The sequence below is a fragment of the Podarcis gaigeae genome (assembly GCF_964106915.1).
Source record: "Podarcis gaigeae genome assembly, chromosome: 11".
Lineage (NCBI taxonomy): Eukaryota > Metazoa > Chordata > Lepidosauria > Squamata > Lacertidae > Podarcis > Podarcis gaigeae.
In genome coordinates, this window is record NC_139687.1 from 7,918,501 (window position 1) to 7,942,918 (window position 24,418).

General features: G+C 41.8%; 1 protein-coding gene across 1 annotated transcript; it reads right to left on the reverse strand.

Moving 5' to 3' along the window:
• On the reverse strand, positions 1-19,306 carry LOC310826787 (fructose-1,6-bisphosphatase isozyme 2). Its single transcript, XM_083702121.1, has 7 exons — positions 18,945-19,306; positions 14,135-14,297; positions 13,584-13,676; positions 11,125-11,265; positions 10,349-10,486; positions 3,669-3,788; positions 1-392 (listed from the first exon to the last, which is right to left on the reverse strand). The coding sequence occupies exons 1-7, from the start codon at positions 19,115-19,117 to the stop codon at positions 195-197; spliced, it is 1,026 nt and encodes a 341-aa protein (XP_083558247.1). The 5' UTR covers positions 19,118-19,306; the 3' UTR covers positions 1-194.
• Between the last annotated feature and the right edge of the window lie 5,112 nt (positions 19,307-24,418).

Genomic DNA, 24,418 nt, shown 5'->3' on the forward strand with positions numbered 1-24,418 from the left:
TTGGTTCACTAATCGCCATTCTGCAGGCTGCATTTTTATTTGTGTATCACAGAAACGGAGGTGAGGAGTGTCATATTTTGCATTAGCAGAAAATAAACACACAAAAATGGCTTTTTCTATTGTTTGTCAGCAGGGTGGAATTTTTTCACTCTTAAGCATCACCCTCTTCCCAGTGTGCAGTGAAAAGAAGAAGATCACGAGTTGCTCTTTGCGTGTTTCTGCACGAAGCTCAGGTATTCTTGAACATCATCTGGAGAACCAACAACAAAAGGGACTCTTTGGTGAATGGACTCTGGCTTCACATCCAGCACAGCTTCTGTCCCGGTGGTAGCTACTCCTCCAGCCTGCTCTATGATGAAAGCGATGGGGTTGCACTCATAAAGAAGTCGGAGCTGTGGCAGAAGAGAAAATCCTTTATTCGGTTTAGGTGGTTGGTGGTAGTTTAGAAAGCAACCAGGGAACTTACTGTCAACTAAAACAGTTTTTCAAATTATAGATACTCTGTATATTACAATACAGTGGTACCTCGGGTTAAGTACTTAATTTTTTCCGGAGGTCCGTTCTTAACCTGAAACTGTTCTTTTTTTCCCTTTTTTTTCTTAACCTGAAGCACCACTTTAGCTAATGGGGCCTCCTGCTGCCGCCGCGCCGCTGGAGCATGATTTCTGTTCTCATCCTGAAGCAAAGTTCTTAACCTGAAGCACTATTTCTGGGTTAGCGGAGTCTGTAACCTGAAGTGTATGTAACCTGAGGTACCACTGTATCATCATCATTATTATTATTATTATTATTAAAAAATACTACAATCCAGGCAACGTTAAGTACTTCTAAGTCCCATTTATTTCTGTTGGAGAAGAAAGAACTTGCCAAAATCACTTCCCCTATCTTGTCACTAGATAAGGGCCCCTCTCCCACTAGCTAGGAGCCTTAGGGTGGAAAAATTCCCATTGGAGACTTTTTTCTATAGCTCCCAGCTCCACCGGAGTGGAATTTACATACTATTAGGCTATTTTTCCCCATATGGAATACATTCTACCCTGGCATCCCAGCTTATTTATCCATTCTCGGACTCTTCCAAACTACTGTAACTTCTTGTTGCTAACTTAACAATGGCTCCTGCAGCTCTCTTAACTCCCCAGGAATCTGAAACTGCTTGTGTTCTCTTCAGGAATAGGTGGGCAAAAGGCCATGTTCCATCATGTACTGTTTCCCTTTGTACTCTGCATTATTTGACAAAGCAGTTTGCAGAGGTTAAAGGCATGTGACACAAACATGCGTCTGTGCCCAGAAATATACAATACGGGCTGCATTTCATAGTACAAGAGTACAGCCGGTCAAGTCATTCTCTGCCAGTTCAACCATGGCATTCTTCCTCTCCCTTCTGGCCACAAAACATTTTGTGCACTAAACAATTGTTTCTTACAGAATCGCTAATCTTGTATAACCCTAATTCAGTCCACAACTAACTTATAAAATTTCTTAGTACTGAGCATTCTGCTACTGAAATTCAATCAGTGGAACTAACAAGTCCAACCACTATTTCGGAATGAGAAAACCGTTGAATTCATCACTGTGAGAAGTGAGGTTACAGGGAACCAGGCAGAGGGCCTTCTTGGTAGTGGTGCCTGCCCTGTGGAACGCCCTCCCAGCAGATGACATCTATTTTACTTTAACCTATTTTACTTTTAAAAGACAACTGTTTAGGGAAATTTTTAATGTCTGATGCTGTATTGTTTTTAATATTCAATTGGAAGCTGCCCAGAGTGGCTGGGGAAACCCAGCCAGATGAGCTGGGTATAAATAATAAATTATTATTATTATTATTCATTGGGGCTTTGATGTGGTTGTGGAACACACACAGCAGGCTGGCTGGGGTTACAGGCTGAGGTGCAATCTTTTAGGCTTAGACAAAGTAATTTCCAGCAAAGAAATGAGAGCCAGTGTGGTGTAGTGGTTAAGAGCAGTAGACTGGTAATCTGGTGAACCGGGTTCGCTTCCCTGCTCCTCCACATGCAGCTGTTGGGTGACCATGGGCTAGTTACACTTCTCTGAAGTCTCTCAGCCCCACTTACCTCACAGAGTGTTTGTTGTGGGGGAGGACGGGAAAGGAGAATGTTAGCCGCTTTGAGACTCTTTAGAGTAGTGATAAAGCGGGATCTCAAATCCAAACTCCTCTTCCTTGTAATTTTGCTCACTAATGAACTGCATGGCAGGGCTAAAGTATTTGGTGGGGAGGGCAAACTTTACCAGAGCCCACCCTCTTACAATGCCAGGGAGAAGTGAATTGATGCTAAATTGGATATTCAACTAAGGATATTAACAGAAATATTTATGTGCTGTATTTATGTGCCTATTTTCCAGATCTTGTGAGATTCACTGGAGCCAATCAGAAGCTGCATTTGAGCAGAACCAGCAGTATTCTAAACAGTGCGCTGATGGCCTTTCTCAAGAACACAGAGATCATACTAATAGTCTGAGAGAGATCAAGTTGGGCTTCCCTAAGCAGTGACATGATCTCTCAGGAAATACCAGTCCCAGAACTCTTTGTACAGAGACCATAGGAAGGGATGTCTGAAGCCAGGGGTGGACATTAATCAAAGACATTGATCCCAGGGACACAGTGAGACAATGCTACTGGTAGGATTTAAAGGCACAAAAAATATGTGAGTAAATCACTAGTTCACACATATGCAGCAAAAACAGTTAAGCCACCTAGCTATTTTATTCATCAAATGCTATCTGAAAGAGAAGTTTACTTTTTGGAAAGAATTAATGATTTTCCAATGGAAAAGTCTATAATAAAAACAAAGATTTACAGTGATTTGGTCTATTTATGAAATGTTTGCAGCTGCATTGATCCATCAGATTTTTAAAAAAACCCTTGAAGATAAAGCCAACTCTAAAATTACAAAGTACTCAGGAAGTTCTATAGAACTATTCTTCAAACCAGATGTAAAAAATAATAATGGGAGAGCATGCTGGGTAGAAAGGCCCCAGTGGGCATCATGTTGCAATTTCAGAAATGCAGAAGATTGTAGCACTAAAAAACAAAGCTTTATTGCATAAGACATGGGATTCTATGAATGGTATTGCCATATAACCATTGGAAAGGGCCCATATTACAACTTTGTATTAGGTCTCCAAAAATGATGCATGAGCCCTTATTATGTCACTTGGCTTGCAAGTAACAATACAATGCAATACAATCAAATGTATGTTTACTCAGAGGTACGGTCCAAGTATGTTTAAGATTGTGTATTTGCTCTGTTTTTCACCAGAGGAAAACCCTACGATCATTCAGCAGATAAGCCAATAGGATTTCCTGAGCAGAAATACTTGTGGTTGAATCTGCATTGCCACCCCTGACATATTTTAAAACTGAGGACTCCGAGAAAGTGTTCTGTATTCAAATGAAATAGGCTCACAAATATATAATTTTGCCTATTTTCTTAATCCTTTTGGGATCCTGAGAGATCTGTGGGCAACCCAGTCACGTGGGCGGCATATAAATTATATTATTATATAATATATTATTATAGCATACTATTATTATCCACAAAAGCTCACGCCATGATGCCATGATAAATGTGTTATTCTTTGAGGTGCCACAAAACTCTTTCATTGTTTCAATATAATTATACACCGAGTATGGGATGAGAAAAAGTTACCTTTCCTTTTGGACTCTTCTGGTTAGCTGGATACAAAAAGATCCCACCATACACCAGGGTACGATGAACATCAGCCACCATGGAGCCCACATATCTGGCTCCATAAGGAGAACCACCTTCCTATGAAAAAGAGGGGTAGATATATTGGCCAGTTTCTGCACACATTGATTTGCAATGGAAAAGGTGAAACTAGGTGGAGGAAAACCATGCAAGGAACACCTGTCCACAAAAATACTATTGCTCACATGAAATGATGATTTGGGCTTAAAGTATAAAAGATTGGTTAGATATTAAGGATTGCTAAATCCTTGATCAAATATGGGACTTTTGCTTTTAACATCAACAAAGACACTGCCCAGGTGTGGGAAACCTTTGGCCTCCACGTGCTGCTGAACATTGGCCATCCTTGCTGGACTGATGGGATTTGTAGTTCAGCAACACTTGGAGGGCCAGGGGTTCCCCATACCTGATATAGTTGTTGCTCTTTCACCAGTTAATCTCATGTTATCCCCGTCTGCTGTAGGACAGAAATATAATCTCGCAGGCAAAGGCTGTGGGTGGATAACAGTATCAGTGGAGGATCAGGATAGAAGCCAAATGGTCATGTTTCATTGATTTCCCTTTCAGATGACAAAGGGAATTGATGCTACCTCACAAACTTGGAAGGATTCAATGTTCTTTTCCTGAAAAAGCAATAGTGTGAATTGTCATAACTGATGTAGTAACTTGTCTCCTTCTGCTTGGAATCCTAGAAGTGTATTGTTCTCTGTGATGCCACTCAATCAAACATTTCTTAAGTGCTCCTAATAGGAGTCATCTACCCACATTTTGTGGGGTAGATTCCGCAACATGAGAAAGCTTCTTGGTTCCATCTGTTGTGCTCTTGCTTAAAACCAAGAAAGTACTGTTACTTGTTCTCAGCTTTTAAGTCCCTGGCTTTGCACCTGCATTTTAACGAGGAAGTACCAGCCATAAAACTCAAAAGAAATGATTCTACAGTGAGCAGCAGAGCAGCATGTTCCGCTTCCCTTCATAGATACCAGTCTCCTATAAGTCAGCAACATACACAGCTGTTACAAGAGGCTTCAAAGGTTATTTGAGATATTGGGGTTACAGGGACATCTGATGGAGTTTCAATTCCTTTAATGGCTTCTTGCATAGGAAACATTCTTTTTGGGCCATAAGACTTCCCCAGCAGCACCTGGGAACCATTTTTACTTTCAAAAGATGAAACTCTTACAATGGGGGGTGGGCAAGAGAGCAGCCAGGCATTTAAAGAATTTTGAAACTCAGCTCGGTGGCTTTCAGGCAGTGAATCCAGTAATTGTGATTCAGTGACCTCCTGCTTTTAAACAATTCATTTGCTTTGAGTACAGATTAATTACTTAAGCTTGACACAGGGAAGATGGAAAATTCAGCCATGTGGCATGAAATTTTCAAGAAGTCCCAGTTCCAGAATTTTACATGATGCTAGCCCCAATGAGCAGGACGCGGGTGGCACTGTGGGTTAAACCACAGAGCCTAGGACTTGCTGATCAGAAGGTTGGCAGTTTGAATCCCCACGACAGGGTGAAAGCACATCAAAGTGCAAGTAGATAAATAGGTACCGCTCCGGCGGGAAGATAAACGGCATTTCCGTGCGCTGCTCTGGTTCGCCAGAAGCGGCTTAGTCATGCTGGCCACATGACCCAGAAGCTGTACGCCAGTTCCCTCGGCCAAAAAAGTGAGATGAGCTTTGCAACCCCAAAGTAGTCGGTCATGACTGGACCTAATGGTCAGGGGTCCCTTTACCTTTATCTTTAGCCCCAATGAATAACTGGGAGGTGATTCTCCCCCCCCCCACCCGCCCCAGTGATTGATGCTTGAGCTGTCTGTAGCTCTAACGAAAACCACACATCTGATCACCATTAACAGGAAGCCCTGTGATCATGATGATTGTGGAACAAGGAGAGTTGCCACCTGGTTTCCTGACCAAAGTTCTACAATAACTTTGCAATGAAATGTCTGGGAGAGTTGCATCTGTTTAATTCTGACATACTATGACGTACTGGGAGACGGGTGGTGGCAAGGACGAGAGAAGGTAGCCACCCTATTGGCTACTTAGAGATTTTAAGGTTCTAACATTTCAAATATAGCACAAATTCTAAATAGCACCATCTTAAACTGGTTTGTACAGGGTGTGTTTACATCTACCTGCTTCATTTTGTTACTGGACATGAATGATGGTAGTTGAACTGATATTCATGAGAGCAAGTTATGGAACACAACTGAACTATCATTGGATTCCGCAGTATGATTCCGTGTTTGAAATATAGGTAGCATGGTGACAGAGTGATGTCACTTCCTTGATTTGTTTTGTGCTTGCTCTTTTTGTTTGTTACAAATTGCACAAGCAGTCGATTTTAAATGTCAGGTTTTCAGGTCATGTTCTGACGAATGTACCCGGAGTTTACAAAAGTAAGACAGGATAAAACAGAAGTGCCTACTCAACTGCTTACTTTTTGAAACCTGTGCCAAGCAGTTCAGGTTTCTACAAAATCAAACCCACTTCTCTGTTTCCAAGAAACTGTAAGTTACTGTAATGCATTACAGCACAAATAATATCCTTTCCAGTCTAAAGAGTGCTTATACATTTTGCATAAGGCTACTTTTACCTCAATCCATTCAGCTAGCAATGAAATCATTATGATCTCACTATGGGGGTGGGGGATGACGCAAGGAATTTATTTAAAGGGATACTCTCAGATTAGAATAAAAAGAACACCAAATTTACAAGGGCAATTGTAAGTCATGGTCTTGGAATCCCAGTGACAGGTTCAGAGGTTAAGCTAAGCTATTGTTTAAGAAGTGTTTTGTGTACAAGTCACAGTGCAACTCACGCTTGTGTGTTTCCCAGTTCTTTGCACTGCTCTGGTGTATGCCAGAAGAGAAAAATGGAAACATCTACTTTTTAAACTTTTAAAATAACCAGAAATCTCCTTTAAGTCCAAACTTGGGGAACCTATAGATTCTCAAGTTTGGACATGGGGCACCCTGGTTACTTTTAAACTTCAAAAGAAGCTTTTGATCTCCTCCTTTGTCATGAGAAAAAGGAGGAGAAAGGAGCGGGGAGTGAATTAATGATTTTGATTTTGATTTTGATTTTGATTAGGCCATAGACTATAGCAGGAAGGAAGGGAGAGTTCACAATTCTAAAGCTCACTATGTAAAAGTAAACTATGGTTTTGCATTACATCTTTCTTGACGACAGCAAACCCAGGTATGCCTAACTTACTTGGAGGAAACCCAATTAAAAAATGTGAGACTTGCTTTCAAGTAAATATACTTAAGAGTTGGTTGTGTAAATTGACAATCCTATAGGAGAATCCTGCCCATTGTTAAGTCCTGCTTTATGCTTGTTGATAGACTCTGCTGTGTTATTTTAGTAGCTTTTTGATTTTTCATGTTTTATTACTGCCTTGTTGACCAGCCTGAGATCCATGTAAGTGGAGGGCCATTAAGATATCTAACGAACAAATTAATAAATAAATAAAAATTCAGTGTGACAAGCTTAGAAAATTGTTAACATATAGCTTTACTTGGTCATTTTTGTGATGTCGTTACCCAGTACAGAGCACCAACACCTCTTTATTTTTCTTTTATTTGTTGCACTGGCTTTAACACAATAGGTTATTTCATAAGCGGAATCAGGTAATACCTGTATTGAGTTTAGAGCATTCCAAAGAAAATATAGATGCAAAGAGCAGGAAGGGTGTCGTTGCTTCAGTACTTAGCCATTACACTACTAGCAGGAAGTTTTCTATCATATATCTTGAGTTATTTTGTATGACACGTAAATATTATGTTAGTATTTGCTAGAGCAACACCAACATACCATTGATACTTGATACTAAGGAAATGCTGCTTAGTTCTTTTCTACCTATTTTTTTTATTTTAAATTGTGGTTCTTTAAGCACAAGGACAGCTCTGGGTTTTTGGGTTTTTTTTGCCGGGTGGGGGGGCTGCTCCATAAAAATCAGGGTTGTCCCTTGAGAACACTTGGGCTGTAGTCACATAAACTGCTATTTGCCTAACTGTTAATTTCTGCATGATATTTGAGCTTTCATATGATGTAAAAGCCAAAGCTGAAACTATAGTGGAATAGAATGCAAGTTTAGTACTGGTATCCAGTGCTTTTCTTCTACAAAAATATTTAGGTGAACTCCCATTTTGACTCAAAAAAATCACCATTTTATAGTTCAAATTGGGAGAAATAAATACAGTAAATGGACAAAAGTGCAAAGATTCACAAAATGTTTAGGGGTATGCGTACCCCTGCGTAGCCCCCAGAAAAAAGCACTGCTTATATCTATATTATTTACAAACAGGTTTTTTGAAAGCAAATAACATGGAAGTGAGTCCTAAACTTGCACTACATCCCACTATGGTTCCAGAAGCAGTTTTTGCATGCTGTTAAAGCTCAAATCAAAGGGACACGGGTGGCGCTGTGGGTTAAACCACAGAGTCTAGGACTTGCAGATCAGAAGATTGGCGGTTTGAATCCCCATGATGGGATGAGCTCCCGTTGCTTGGTCCCCACTCCTGCCAACCTAGCAGTTCGAAAGCACGTCAAAGTGCAAGTAGATAAATAGGTACCACTCCAGCAGGAACGGCGTTTCCGTGTGCTGCTCTGGTTCACCAGAAGCGGCTTAGTCATGCTGGCCACATGACCCAGAAGCTGTACCCCGGCTCCCTCGGCCATTAAAGCGAGATGAGCGCCGCAACCCCAGAGTCGGTCACGACTGGACCTAATGGTCAGGGGTCCCTTTACCTTTAAAGCTCAAATATAATGCAGAACTTAACAGTTAGGGGAAAGCTGTGAATAAACAGCCATGTGCATGCAGACTTCCTGAGTACAGGCAGTTAACATTTTGCGCAGGGGTTCTGTTCCTGCCCCCCCCCCACATGTTGGCAGAGCGAGCATAAGCCCGTTCTGCCCTCTTCTGAGTTCAAAAGGACCCGCACATCGGCAGTCATGTGTCTATTGGACACACACAGTCACCATTTGTACTGGTATTTTCAGTGGCTTGAAGGCTGTAACTGTTTTGCTGCCTCACTCCTTTCCAGCTGAAGCCAAGTGAAGCTGCCTTTGTATAGGAATGTTTTAATCTCCACTAAGCACCTTACTCTTTCCTTTGCCTGCTCCTTATCCTCCACGTGTTGTCATGGGTCTTCATTTGCAGACACATCTTAAGAACTCTCAAATCAACAAATACGACAACATTGACTTTTGTTCCCTTCTATTTAAAGTAGATTTGTGTACAAATAACTGAGGCTTCTGATGCAGACTTCTTATGTTGCAAGCATCTTGCAATTTGCCCATACCAAAGGGAACAACCAATGTTCTGACCTCTCTTGCTGCGATCCAGTTTGTCCCCAGTTAAAGTGCACCCTTTTAGCGTCAGTGAGAGATAAGGGAAGAGAATGTGGTCCTCTGGGAGAGATAAGAGCCACAAGCGTCTAACATGGTGCATTTATTTTGCATAGATTGAGGAGCTTCATATGTCTGAATCGAGTCTAATAGCCATAGCTGTCAACATTTCCCTTTTTAAAAGGGAAATTCCCTTATTCCGAATATGAAAAGAAAAGGGAAAAGTTGACAGCTATGCTAATAGCATATACAGCTATTTCACCTGCAAAGTGAGTGCACTTTCTGCATTTTCATATTTCAAGGCTCTGACTTTGCAATTTAAATACACATGGTTCTATATTCGCTTCTACGGTTTGGTGTCAACGCTGACTTCCCATGGATAGGGAAATGTAACAACCTAGGTTACAGGAAGAGGAAGGAACCACTGGGAAGTGCCTGGGATTGGTATAGGAAGGTATAGCCCAGGGGTCAGCAAGGTTTATCTTGCCTGGGCCAGATCAGTCCCGCAGAGATCCCTCCATGTGTGTGTGAGCGCGGCCCCCGCTCAGACACAATTTTTGGTATCTGTGCAGATGCGATTTTCGGTGCCGTGGAAGCGAGTCCCCACGCTGCGCTGGTTTAGTGCAGCGTGCAAGTGGGCAACTCACTTCGGGGGCGGCTCGGGGGCCGGTAAAATAACCTCCACATGCCACTTCCGGTCCATGGGCCTTAGGTTGCCGACCTCTGGTATAGCCAGATAAAGCAGAAGCAGGCAAGAAAGATGACACATTAAATTCATATGTGCTTTTAATGTATCTTGCCTTTTGCTTTAAAAATAACAGCCATGGAGGATCTAAATCAAGATTGCAACCTTCCCCCTGAATAATCCTCACCTCCAAGCTTCCATTGGCACCAGTGTCACATTCCCTCTCAAAGGAAATAGCAATTGTTATGGTGTAGGATTTCCATGGTACCGGAAGATAAAATGTCATGGACGTTTCCGGGGGGGGGGGAGCTCCATTTAAAATACTAAATTAACTGAGGTTCTGCCCCCCCCAATGTCCTGTTACCCATTATCTCTCCCCAAAAAGCTCAACAACTTTTGGGGGCAATCTGCCCCCAAAAAAGCTTAACGGTCAACAAAAAAACTAGCTATGCCCACATAAAATGTATCCCAGCGTAAACTGTGCTTTATGTATAATGATGATTATGTATAATGATGATGAGATTTGCTCAGTTTCACAGACAGTAGTAGCACCCACGATAGAGTTGCAATAAAACGGTATATTACCTCAGGAAATTTCTTCTTTTGTAAATACTCTGTCACTGAAGGATCAAAGTACTTGGCATAGCCCTCATTGAGGCTGTAGATTTTCCCTTTCTTCTTGATTTTTACATCTTTTTCCACCAGAATGAACTCGCCGAGAGCCTGCAGAATAGTTAAAGCATGTCACGAGTAATAAATGCCACGTGTTTACTTCCTTGATGTTCTGAGGCTTGTCCAGTTATGACCCTAATATACAGTTACATGTTCCCTACTTTTTCAAAGAGTAATAAGGCTTGGTTGCAATCCTAAATATACCTGCCAGGGTATGAGACCAATGGAACACCCTTCCGAATAAACATGCATGGGATTGCAATATGAGTTCCTTTTCAAAAAGAGAGTCCAGGAAACTTACAGTGCATTTGTAATATTTACTTTTTTGCTGTGGAAAAAGAGGGTTTTAAAGGGCGCTCAGATATCTCCTGACTCTCATCCGCCCTCACCCTTTCCGTTACTTTTTTTGAAGCTTGTTTGAAGCACCCATCAGATGAGGCTTGAGCAGCATTTCTCTACCGAATTCCTCCTTCTCGCTGGTGACATAATTTAGTTGTCCTTCTAGCTACCTAATAAGGGATGCTAGATGATAGTGTGATGCAAAGTGAGGGCAGGAAGGAATGCAATCATTCAAAATGAGTGGCCAGGAAGGGAGCTACACTCCACATGCTGAAAGGGTGGGGTGAATTTCATATGAATACGAGAGGGCGGCAGAAAATAGTATTAGTAATGAATGTTTGCACAGGTACCGGATCCAGCATGAAGCAGTCCACTCCTTGCCCCGTGGAAAGGGCTACCAAAGTTGCACTCCCATACAAAGCATAGCCGGCTGCGACGATGTTGCGTCCCGGCTGCAAAGCATCTTTCTCAGAAGGCTCGTCTTCTGATGTCTAAGGGGAAAGTGATGGTTGTACTCAAATCTCAAGTATTTTGCCGTTATTATTAAAAAGCATTTGAAGAAGAAGAAAAATAAAACCACAAATTCAAATAGGACTTTCTCCCAGTTATGGCGCACATTGTACAACAGGCCCTTGTGACAGGTTTGTATCGACAGCCGATATAACGAGATAGAGTTTGGGGACATTTTTGTAAGAGGATCTCAAGTGATAATTCAGCGACAAACCGCAAATAGAGAACCATAGGAGGGGCACATCCAGCAGTAGTTAAAAAATGGCAGTAAACAGACAGTGTTATTTTTATCTATCTATTTATTTCACTCTCCTAGTGCTTCCCATGAATCCTCCCACAGCAATTTAATAATAATAAAAACAGGAGCAAGGAAAACCATTTCAAATCCAATATGTAGATAGGCTGGGATAAAAGACTTGTTGAAAAGGGAAGGCCTCCAATAGGTGCTAAAAAGAGTCAAGAGTGTGCCTGTCTGCTATGCAGTGGGAGGGAGTTCCAAAGGCTAGGTGCCACCACACTAAAGGCCCAATTCTTGCATTGTACAGAATGGATCGGCTGCTGTATGGGGTTTTGTACAGCAGTACTAACACCTTGAACTGAGCCCAGTATCTAACTAGCAGCTAGTGGCAATAGAATATTCATCTAATGAAGTACTCTTGGAAACAATTCACAATGCTTCTGTACATGTTAAAATATTTTTGTTGCTGTTCAAACTTCAGAATATTGTTAATAGTTCTAGCATTTTCCAGGGCACCTTAACTTCCAATCTTGCCACATGGAGACCCCTTTCACAAGCCCATTTTCTCACCTAATCATCTTGTGGTGATTTTTTTTTTTTCTGAATCTTAGGAAATTACTGTATTTTTCTCTCTATAAGATGCACCAGACCACAAGACGCACCTAGTTTTTGGAGGAGGAAAACAAGAAAAAAAATATTCTGAATCTCAGAAGCCAGAACAGCAAGAGGGATCTCTGCGCAATGAAAGCAGCAATCCCTCTTGCTGTTTTGCCTCCTGTTATAGGTGCGCAGCCTGCATTCGCTCCATAAGACACACACATATTTCCCCTTACTTTTTAGGAGGAAAAAAGTGAGTCTTATAGAGCAAAAAATACAGTAATATATGATCTGCCTCTCAGCCAAACCTACCTCATAGAGTTGTTGTTGGGATTCAAGTTCTAGGAGTAATTTTCTGCATCATTAGCATGGAGTTAGCAAGTATATGTATGGCATTTGCAAGCAAAATTATTTATTTGGATACCCACAACATAGCGAAAATATGAAAATAAAAAATGCTGCCAAGTTACTAATGTCCTTAACAAATAATAATTAGAGAATCACCATATTTTTACATTCCATACCCCTATTAATAATGTTGTAGTATTGCTTTGCGACTTGAAGCTGCAATCCCATACCCACTTTCTGGAATAAATTCTACCAAACTCCCATTAAAAAAAAAAGTTTTTATTAAAGGGTTTTTTTGTGTTGCAAAACAAATAAAGAGGGAAAGGTACATGCCTTGCCTCTACTTTCAAGTCATAGTCTATTTCACAATTTGCCTGCATTTAGTGATACACACTTATGTCATCAATCAATCAATTTCCTTTATTCGACCGATAGTCAGAAATAAAACACAGAAATAAAACACAATACAGAATTATGAACTAAAACATCATGAACTAAAACATCATAGGGGTACATGAATAAGGTAGGGCCACAGCACTAAACCTCTCACAGATAACCCACATCAAGGCATTCAATTGTACGTTTCCGACGCTTGAGTGCCAGGAAAAGGAATTTAGCCACTGACAAAGTTGTTTTCCTAGAAGACTTATTTAGCAGATATGCTGTCTGCTTTCCTCTTTGTCGGGGACTAAGCTGGGGTAAGTATGGGGTTATAAGATGCTGTCTTAAATCGTTGTAGAAGGGACAGCTCATTAAAATGTGCTCTGTGGATTCTACCTCACCCAACGCACAATGGCATAATCTCTGGTCATATGGGACTCCTCCATATCTTCCCTTCAGAACCGCCGAGTCAAGAACATTCAGCCTAGCCGCGGTAAATAGTCTGCGGTATTCCACGTAGTGGATATCCGCCAGGTAGCGAGCTGGAGCAGCCCGATACAACTGCTCCCCCAGAAACAGCCCAGGTTTCACACGGGCTATGTCCTCCTGTCTGGCAATATCCCTTAATCTTTGGGCGATCACCGCCTTTGCGTGGCTATACGTCATGGACATCATGCATTTAGGGGTGAGGAGGAAGAGGGCTGAACCCCCATTTTGTTCCATTTCTCAACTTACCTTCTTGTAAATAGCAAATATAGTTCCTATCGAAGCTAAGCAGTCTATGTTGGAAGAGCCATCCAGTGGATCAAAGCACACAACATATTTACCCTGAAAGAGGAGGAACGAATCAAATGAAAAGCAAATAAATAAAAATGTTTTCTCTCTCTTAATCTTTCAAATCTGGCTGGAGTGCTACGCACTGAAACAATTTTGTATTATACTAAAATACGCTGGTATAACTTTCATGGCTTCACCACCCTCCCTAGAACCCTGTGAATTATAGTTTTCTGAGAGGCAGAGAACACTGCCTCAGCACTACCTCCACAAAACTACAATTCTGTACATTTCATGTACATATCACTTTATTCAGTTTAGTAATCACACAGACCCCATTGCTCAGTTTCCATTTATTAAATCTGTCTCCCTTTCTGGTATGCAGTTGTGTTTAGCAGCTTTCAGGTAATCAAGCAAACGAGTTCTTTTCTCTTCAGAAATACAATTGTGCCACCTGCTGCTAAAAGGAGAGAACAGCCCCTTTCCCCAGTCAAATCTGAATGTGTACCGACCCTTTTATCTTTTGGAGTAATAATAGCTTCTTTATTCTCCTCTGAGACCAGGACACATGTGCTGTAGGAGGACTGTAGCATGTTAATAACCAGAGAATTAGATAAAACATCAAGCTTCTTCTGTTCATCCCCAGTCACATTCACAGTGCCAGCTATTCCGAACCTATAGGAAAGGGCTTCGTTATTATAATAAGGGAACACCGAAAAGTATACATTATACTGCAATACTGTTTTACATTATTTCCTTAGTATTCTCTTTTACTTGACTTTCACACTGACATGACTCAAACTGTCCCTCATGTAATTGCCAAACCTTTTACTAGTGATAAATACCAATTAAAACCTGTGTTGGAACTCATATATTCAGAAAACTCAGCTGGATGCTAGTTATAGCAATACACTATAGTTTTATTTTGCTTGACAGCCTGAGGATAATCCCCACGATACATGGGTGATCCTAATCTGTATTTGCACAACACAGTCAAGAGAGAATTACAATCATGATGCAATGGTTGTAATAGCACATGAATCAACTATCAGTGATAAAATATTCTCCTCATACCGCAGAAGAAAGCTTAAATAGAAGTTTCTATGCCCTTTCCTATGCACTCAGAGGACAGCCTTATTGATTTGATTTCGGGTAAGCATGCTTAGGACGTGAAGACTGACACATCGCCATTGATTCAGTGAACTGGATCTGAGACTCTAAACACGATAACAATAGTTTGTGTGTGAGTGAGCAGAGACAATGCAATCTTAACAGATAAAAAAATATTGTGGGAGAAAAATGGAAGCAGACAATATGGAGTAATAACAACAGCACAATAACAATTTGGCTGCATGACCGATTAGTCTTCAACATGTATTCATTTCTCAAGAGATGTATCTACTTCCTTTCACAAGCTTCCAGCTTATGACTTCACTCTGCTCTAGAGTTTTCATGTCCATATTTTATTGTTTTATTTTTTAATTGTGAAGTATGTTGTACCCTGCCCTGGAATAAAATTTTGAAGGGCAGCATACAGATTTCTAAAAACAAATAGATAATACTACTTCATTTGGAAGTGTTCATAATATTTTAGAGACAAGGAAGGGGTGGGCAAACACCATTATAAATGTATGGCAGGGAAAGTGGATTCACACATGACTTGTTCACTTGAATGTCCCTAGCATATACAACTGTACAACTCTTTGAACTTTTGCAAACCCTGGGGAAATAGGGGTCATGATCACATGAAGTAAGCCCTGCAGGTGTTGGTTTTATGGCATCAAGTTCATGCAGGCATTCAACTCAATGTGCACACCTGTGTTGAGTTAGGTTTTAGCAATCCTACTTCTCTCTTCACAAGGACTTATTTTACTCCGTCTTTGCTCTTCCACTGCAAGCTGCAAGCAAAATTGCCATTGACAATCCACAGTATTGAGTTCCTGTGTGTACATTCTACTCATGCTGTGGATGGAGCAATTTGAAGCTCATAACACATTCGCTACAAACCCTGAGGTAGGTGCTGCTTTATTTATTTCATTGAATGTTTAATTATTACTAAACACCTCTGGCACACACACTTATGACTACTGTATAGCCTGAAAAGTGTGTTAGCCATAATTAAAAAGTTGCTTTTAAAAATTGGCTCCCATTGCAAATGTCATATAGATATTAAATAAAATATAGAGCCGGGGTGGTGTACAAACAGAACTGCAAGAGAGTTAAAATACAATTAAAAACAATGCAGAACGATAATGTCGGGCTCATCCTAAAAGCTTAAACCACTGTTTACAAATAATGAATATGTGTGGCTGATCTGCGATAGGTTCACTTTCCTGATACATGTAAAAAAACCCACCCCTTTAAAAAGACAGAAGTTGTGCTAAAGGTATGTAAACTTGTGGAGATTCTTCTACTATTTCAATTCCTTGGGGTTGGGGGGAAGTCACAGATATTTTGCTGTCTGGTAAAAGATGAACCAGACTCCCCATAGGTCCAGAACCTTGAGGAGCAGACAGAGCCCCCTAAATCCAGTGTTCTGGATCCCCCTGAGGGACCTCTAGGTCGATACCAGACAAGGAACCCCTGGAGCTGTCAAAAGAGGAGGTAGAATAGCTCCTTGAAAGCACCGGGTCAACAACTTCAGGTAAAGACCAAAGAGCACAGTGTAATGTCTACAGACCCAGAGTTACCAGTCTACCCCCGAGTATGGGGTTTACTCAAGAGCAAGGAGTGCCTGATGGTCCTTCACAGTTAGCTGCTGTGGCTAGAGAGTGGTTTAGGAAGTATTTAAGGCCTCCTCCTAGAGTCTTCCTTTTGCTGGAAACAATGCAGTTTTCTGGTTCTTTGTTTCTGCTTACAGTTCCATTGCCTGGCTGAGCTCCCTGTGAGACAGAGATGGGAGGTTTTCTGACCTTGCTTCCGGATAATGTTTTGGCCCTAGACTGATTCTCTGTGCTTGAGTTTGGCTTGTTTTTTAAGATTTATTTTTATTGAAGATTTCCTTGGTTTACAAAAGATTGTGCCTTTTTTCAGGTGGTACAGTCTTTCTTACAAATAGTGAGACATTAGTGTTGAGTCCAGTATAAGGTTGGGGGAAGAAGAGGGGGGTGAGGCTTATATTCTTTTCTTTAGTGTATGTTTGGGGTTTTGTGTCAGTGTCAACTAGGTAGGTTCTCTTTCTATTCATTTATTACATTTCCTTGGTAGTGAGAGGGATTGGGGGGCAGGGTGTGGTAGGCTGTAGTGGGGTTCCTTTGCATTTGTGAGGCGGGGGCTTGTTGGGTCAGGTAAGCCAGATTGATTCATATGCTGTCGGTGGATTCTTCTTGTTGTCTTGTTGGGCTGTGTATGTGATAAAGGGGAGCCATACTGGGGTGAAGGTGTCCTCTTTTATTTGTCCCTGTGTCAATTTCAGTTTATTGGTTAGCTTTTCTAGCAAGGTCATTTCCCAGACAGTTATGGTTCAGGCTTACTTCTGACAGGTGTCACGAATGTCTGGCTATGAGGCTTCTGTCTGCTGAGAGTAGATGGGTTATAAGCTCTGTATAATATGAGTGGTCATTATGATCTTGGAAGATGTTCAAGAAGGCCAGTTCTGGGGTGAGTTCTAATACCTGTTTAGTTATTTTGCATATCTCTTGTAGGACTGCTGTCCAGAAGGGTTGGATTTTAGGGCATTCCCGCCACAGGTGGAGGTATGTTCATGTGGAAGTGCAGCCTCCCCAACATCTTGGTGAGGTTCCTGGGTGTATCAGCTCCAGTTTCTGTGGTGTTAAGTACCATCTGTAGGTGAGTTTCAGAGTGAGTTCCCTTGAGTTTGGCTTGCTGAGATCATGCTGCATCTTGAATTCTTGGATATTTTTGTAAAAAGCTTTGTCCTCTTTGGACTGAGACCCTAGCTCCCGAGCAGGGGTCGGCAAAGTTTTTGTGGCTTGAGCTGGTTCACGGTCCTACAGACGCTGCGGTGAGCCAGAGTGTGCTCACACACACACACACATGCGCAAGCGCTATTTCCAGCACTCCTTCTGGTGCAGAGGAGGCGTGCACAGCTTCCCATTGGTTGAAGGAACTTCCTGCAACCAATGGGAAGCCAACCAGCATCATGGAAGGCGGTCCCTGTTCTGTTCCACGCCGGTGTAGCGTGGAGCATGGGAGCCGACCGAGCGGGCGGCGGGGGGCCATGGGCCGGTTAAACGACCCCCATGGGCCGGAAGAATCACAGCTAAAACACAGGAACACAATGATGGGATAGGGTTCCCATGGAATAAACGAAGGATGGCAATTCCACACAAAATTCCTAGTGGGGAAACTTCCATATATAATTGCAGCTGAACAAAAGCAAGGAACGGTTAAAATTACTGTGTAACAAAGATTCTCCTTGGCGGTATGTTTCCAGCCTAATGGGAGAGCCAACCAAACAAAACTAATAATCGGAGTATGCTCTCTGAAAGCTGTTTTTATACTAGCTTACATTTAACATTGTCATAATGTTAATTATAACTCTTTAACCAGAAAGGATATATCCTTCAGATGTTGTTGGACTACAGCTCACGTCAGCACCAGCCAATGGTAATCTGCAATGATAGGAACTGTAGTCTAGCAACTGGAGTTAAGTACCACTGAACATAATGGGATATGCTTCTGAATAAAGATTTGTAATAACTGCATGTTTTGTATACTATTCTCTGAGGTTCTCACATTTTGTATAGTGCCACTTAGAGTTGTGGTGACAATTTCGTTTTAAAATTTATGCATGAGATGAAGAAATGAGTCACTCGTTTTAATATGAATTTTATAAGAGTGGGTTTCTATACAATGGCCAAAATGTATGTCCATGCTGAATGAAGGCAGTGCCATTCCAATCACTTCAGACTGTGTAAATTCTGAATGCTCCTTAAGCCAAATTAACTGCTTGACCTTCTTGTTTGACCTTGATGGCAACAGAAATGGGGCACACAAGAAAAGCAGCCTATTCCCATTTCTTTAAAAGTATATAGTAATACAGGTAATTACAGGTGCTGCCACTCCCATTATTAAAGCAGTCAGTGGTTAGCTGCTGCAGTAGTTATTCTTAAAACTTTGGCCAAACTAAAATCAGTGACCATTTGATTGTGGAGTTTCTGTAATTTAACATACACCGTGACTGCGATACTAGCCGCCTTTCATTCCAGGCCCATGGAATTCCCATACTGATATTCTGGCCATGCCATTTAGTTTAAAAGCTTCATGCTGTGTTTAAAAGAAGGAATCCCCAATGCTTACGCGCACACACCCTTTTATATTTAAAACAATTCTTATCCTCCCCAATTCTGTGCAACTCACATATGAGCAAGGCCTGCCTTCCGAACCGCTGAAGAGATGGCCTTTATGGCAGTGAGCATCGAGTTCAGCAGCTGAGTCAGTTCTCCTGTGGCCCCTTTAACCCGCCGTCCTTTCTCCATGACATATCGGTTAAGGGTTAACATGTCCGTTTCAAAGGGGCTTCTGTCCGACATCTTGGCTGGTGGAAAGGGTCTGTTTTCTTCACTAGAATTTAGCAGTTCCTTTGCACCCGCAGTGCTGCTGCTGTTCAGTGGCCGTTTTATTTTAAGAAGAAGCAGTTGGCTTGCATGCGAGAAGCGGTTTAGTAAAAGGTTCCTGAGCCCATGTGACTTACAGGCTTGGAATAGATGGGCAGTGCAACTCCTCTGAATTTTCCAGTCTGCCAAGAGATCCTATTAATCTTAATCTTAACCTTCAATGCCGGCTAAAAAAAAAAAAAAGGTGGTTTGGCAAGCCTACCCAACTATGTAATTACGTACATTTGTTTTTCAAACTTATTTTAACTATATTTTGATAATTTTTTGTTTAGTGTTTTGTTGCATTTTTATTTGTATTTTAATGAATATTTTATACCATTTTATGTGAACTGCTTTGAATCCCCCCCTTGCTGTCCCCCTTCCCCTTAGATTTTATCTAGATGATTTTTGTAGAAATTAAAATTCTCAGAACAATAATTGTCCTTCTAATGGGAAAATGTCAGTGATAAAAAGTAACAAAAAAAAAGGTAAAGGACTTCTGGGGTTGCGGTGCTTCTGGGGTTGCCGTGTAGCCGAGGGAGCCAGTGTTTATCAACAGACAGCTTTCCGGGTCATGTGGCTAGCATGACTAAACTGCCTCTGGCGCAACGGAACACCGTGACAGAAACCAGAGCGCACGGAAACACTGTTTACCTTCCTGCTGCAGAAGTACCTATTTATCTACTTGCACTGGCGTGCTTTCAAACTGCTAGGTGGGCATGAGCAGGGACCAAGCAACGGGAGTTCACCCCGTCACGGGGATTCAAACCACTGGCCTTCTGATTAGCAAGCCCAAGAGGCTCAGCGGTTTAGATTACAGCGCCACCCACATCTTTACCTGATAAGCAGTATATGTGATGCAAGTTAGCTACGTGAACGAGGACGATCAATCCACAGAATACAAGTGGCATTTATTGCCAATAAGACCATTGCCAATCACATGCTCACCAACTATGTAGTTTGGCTGGTTTACCAGCTGCCTGGATGACTTGGTCTCTTTCCTGGAGAAAATCAACCTGGCCTCAGTTACTCATGCCCTACTTATGTCCTGCAAGTAAGCTTCACTACCGTAATACATTTATGTGGGTGTGCCTTTAAAGACAATTTGGAAACTGCAGTTGGTACAAAAGGTGGGTGTCAGAATTAGGGTTGGAGTCTGCTAATTGGAGCGCATCATACTAATGTTGTTATCATTTACCCCAGTATTGTTTGTTTGCAGTGAGTCATTAAATTCGAAGTGCATCCAGAAGTGGCTAACCCTCTTTCGGGCCATGTGACATCGCATGACTGAAACTTCAAGCTGCAGCTTGAAGCATTGAATTAAAGTTCAGCCTGCAAAGGAAGAATCTTAGGACAACTGGTGAGTGACACCTGGACAGCTCTGTCTGCCAAAGTGAACCACAGGGGGTTAGCTACTTTCCCACTCATGAAATATATAATGAGAACACAACCCATATCATCTAAAGTGGCACATTAGGCACCTGTCTGTAAGGTGCCAAATTCAGTAAGTGCCGAATTTGAGCCACAGCTACAAAGCAATTGCAGCTATGGGTTGAGTTCCTTTTTGAATTGTTCCAGGTTGAACTTTCCTGTGCCTGGAATTCTATTGTTTCACAGAGCAGTGTGAGGTTCCAGGTCGTTACCTAGAGTTTGTGTCTGTAATGTTTTTGATATATGGTTTATTTACACATATGTACAAACAGAGTGCGGGCGGCACTGAGCCTAGGGCTTGCCGATTGGAAGGTCGGCAGTTCAAATCCCCGCGACGGGGTGAGCTCCCGTTGCTTGGTCCCAGCTCCTGCCAACCTAGCAGTTTGAAAGCACGCCAGTGCAAGTAGATAAATAGGTACCGCTCCGGCAGGAAGGTAAACGGTGTTTCCGTGCGCTGCTCTGGTTCGCCAGAAGCGGCTTAGTCATGCTGGCCACATGACCGGAAAAACTGTCTGCGGACAAACGCCGGCTCTCTCGGCCAGTAAAGCGAGATGAGCGCCACAACCCCAGAGTCGTTCGTGACTGGACTTAACTGTCAAGGGTCCTTTACCTTTACCTTTACAACCAAAGCCTACATCTCAAAAAGGTATTGCTTCTTCCATAGCCACAGCCTTGGATTCAAACAGACCACAAACACTGCTCTCAAGTGTTGCTCTGACTTTCCAGCTTGCTGTTGCTTCTGGCCCTGATTACTGCACAGTGGCGTAGCGTGGGGGGTGCAGGGGGGGCCGGTCGCACCGGGCGCAACATCTGGGGGTTAGGGTTAGGGGGCGCAAATCCATGGGTTAGGGTGCTGACAGCCCACGCTACGCCACTGTTACTGCAACTTTCAACTCTAAACTCAGGCTTTCGCTTTCTCACTATCTCGCATACAGACTACTCCTCTGCAAAAACAAACAAACACACCCTCATAACACTGTGATGTCAAGTGCAGAAAAGGTGGTTGTGGTTCAGCCAAAATGGACTGGGCTGGTGGGCCTAATTTGTCTTGTGGACTGATGGGTTGCCCACCACTGATTTGCAGAATTGCGTCCTGCTTTTACATATATATTTTGGTACTGAAAATCAGGATATAAATTAAATGAACCAAATAAAATGTGTTGCGTGTGTTTTGCCTTGTTTCATTGGCTAGCAAAATAAATAGAATATCCAGGGCAGGATTAAAGCATCAGCCTGAGAATGGAGTCAGCAGTAGCAGTGTAAGAAGGGCAGAATGGCAAATGAAAAGCTTTCCCAGAGTCTTGAAACTGGCCCAAAGCAATTCTAATTTTAGCTTGGCAAGAGGAAAGTTGTGCCTGTGATGATTTAGCAATATCCAAAAGCACCTAAGGAGGATCTACTGTAGACTTGTGGAGTGCTCTTGCTCTTCATTATGGTTTCTGTTCCCCTTCTCTTACGACACTGAAGTACCGTATCTTTTTAACAAAACAGCGTTATTGTAGAATGGTAGCAATGATGTTACAAACTGGACACCCATTTCTGTGTTGATTCCAATCTGGTGGCCCTTGAACTCCACAAACTGAATGATTCTATTTATTTTGTCACCCGTGGTAAGAATCATCTTCCAGTTGGAACCCAATAGTGAAATGTGACCAAAGCACACCATAAAGTCTTTAAAAGCTTGGGGGTACCTTGGTCTAGTGGCTTGCAAAGCTGAATTGTAAGAATAAAGAAGGAATGATATTAAAGATGCTTACCTTGTATGTATGTTGGCATATACTATCGAAGTGCAGCGATAAGTTTGGCATTTCCCAACTAGAACATTTTTCAGCCATATTTTATGTTTACTTAGAAGTAATTCCTGTTTGTTGCAGATTATTATGGTATTTGCAGCTTAATGTGCCGTCAAATCCTGCAGTTCTCAAGGAGCTTATTAAACCTACAACCAACAACACTAAACTCTATGGAACAATTAAATAGAATATGGATTAAGACTGCATCCTTGTCTCATATTCACACCATTGTATCTACCAGCATTTGGGTTGTGCTTTTGTGTAGTCAGTCATGAGGTGAAGGCCTACTGAGTTTTAAGAGTGGTCCATAAATGCAATTTTCTGATAAGGTCCATTTTCTGTCTGCAGCCTTCCAGTTATTTACTTCATGAAAATGCTATGGAAAATGTATTAAGAATGAAAACTGCTTAACATCGTTCAATTCTATTATTCGTTCCTAAGGCCAGAGAAGAGTGGGCTTTGAAAACATGGCCCAGTTCTTCCTTAATGCCTAGTCACACATGAAGTTCCCTTTACCACTGGCCCACATTCTTCTCATTCACATTGAGGCACACCCATCTTCCTACATACACACATGGGGGTGGCATTGCTGTACTGCAAAAATGGAGGAGCCCCAGAGAATATGGGACACAAGGAACCCATGGAGGTTAGGCGTCTCTCTCTTTGATGCATATCTTGGATTTATATACTGTATTCCACCTGTATAGAATACAACTCATTACTTATTTCCATTATCCAATGGGCTAAAGCAGCTCCTATGAGATGCTATTTTCTTCCAAGTGAATGCAGATGCAAGTAGTCCGTGTTACTGACACCGTCTGTAATGAGAGACACTGACCTTTCACCATATGCCAAAGTTCTTTAGTCACTTGGAAGGACAGTAACCGGTGTGGCAAATGCTGCTCTAGGTGATCATTTGTTTTGAAATTTCCTTTGAGGATGAGTTTCTTATGCTTTCCTCTCTACAGAAAGCAAAGGAGAAACTAAAATGTGTGTTGATTTCTGTGTGGCTTGTAGAGATTAACAGATTTCTCCATTTATTTTATGGACACCACTGCCTATCTAGAGCTACCCGTCTTCTGGTTTAACTGATTTAGTATGTGTGTGAGTTTGAAGTAGCTTTCAGTTACCTGTACCTACGCACACTGATCAGATCACAGCACAAAAGAGGAATCTTGATGTGATCATGAAGTTGGGAGAAACTGTGCAGAACAGTGGTCTGAACAAAGTCTAGGTATCAACAACAAATGCAATTCACCATTTAACACATTTATCTAACTCTCATGCAGTACAGCCTTAAAATGTGAACTGCTATAACTGCTGGAATGAAAACTACATTAGTTAACTTGTTTGTATGACTAGGGTTTTATTGTTTTACATTGTGTTCTATATTCTGTTACGGCCTTTGGCTAATATAGAAATGGAACTGAATTGTAGCTGTGGCTGACATATCCCATTAAACAGATGAATCAACTTTTTCATTTGGGATCTACCACTAAATTCCAACTATCGAACTAGGAGTAATATTGACCATAGATATTTCACAGCACAGTATCCTCTGTCTTATTACCTCCCTTTGGCAATTGCTGCCCTAAAGGAACAACGTGTGTGCACATATGAATACAGCCATGATCCTTCATCCAGGAACCCACATGGGCACACTAAGCCATGGTTTGGCTTTGTGTTATGTGTAAATTGAACCAGTGTTTAGGGCAATTGAAATGATTGGTTGTACAGAATAGGGTAGCTCTATCCCAGTTGCCTAAGGGTGGGGTATAACTTTAGCTGTAGCAGTATAATTCTGTGCTTCTTCTCCCAAAGCTGGAGATGACCACTATTAACTGTGCTGCATGTGAGCTGAAATAAAAAGAGGCCATAACAGTTTCCACCCATGTTCTGGATTAACCCATCACTCACATCATAAACATTCTAGTTTATTCAGACTACCCATGTATCCCTCTGATCTGCCCTGAAATTGCAAGCCGCCTACTGTGTAAGTTACAAATGAAACAGC

What these genes read in the sequence shown, in the direction of transcription:
- LOC310826787 (XM_083702121.1), bottom strand. Translation starts at nt 19,117, where the DNA reads ATGTCGGACAGAAGCCCCTTTGAAACGGACATGTTAACCCTTAACCGA. An exon ending in TTACTCCAAAAGATAAAAGG is followed by an intron (nt 13,677 to 14,134) that starts GTCGGTACACAT and finishes CTCCTCTTTCAG; the next exon opens with GGTAAATATGTTGTGTGCTT. An exon ending in AGAAGAGTCCAAAAGGAAAG is followed by an intron (nt 393 to 3,668) that starts GTAACTTTTTCT and finishes CTTCTGCCACAG; the next exon opens with CTCCGACTTCTTTATGAGTG.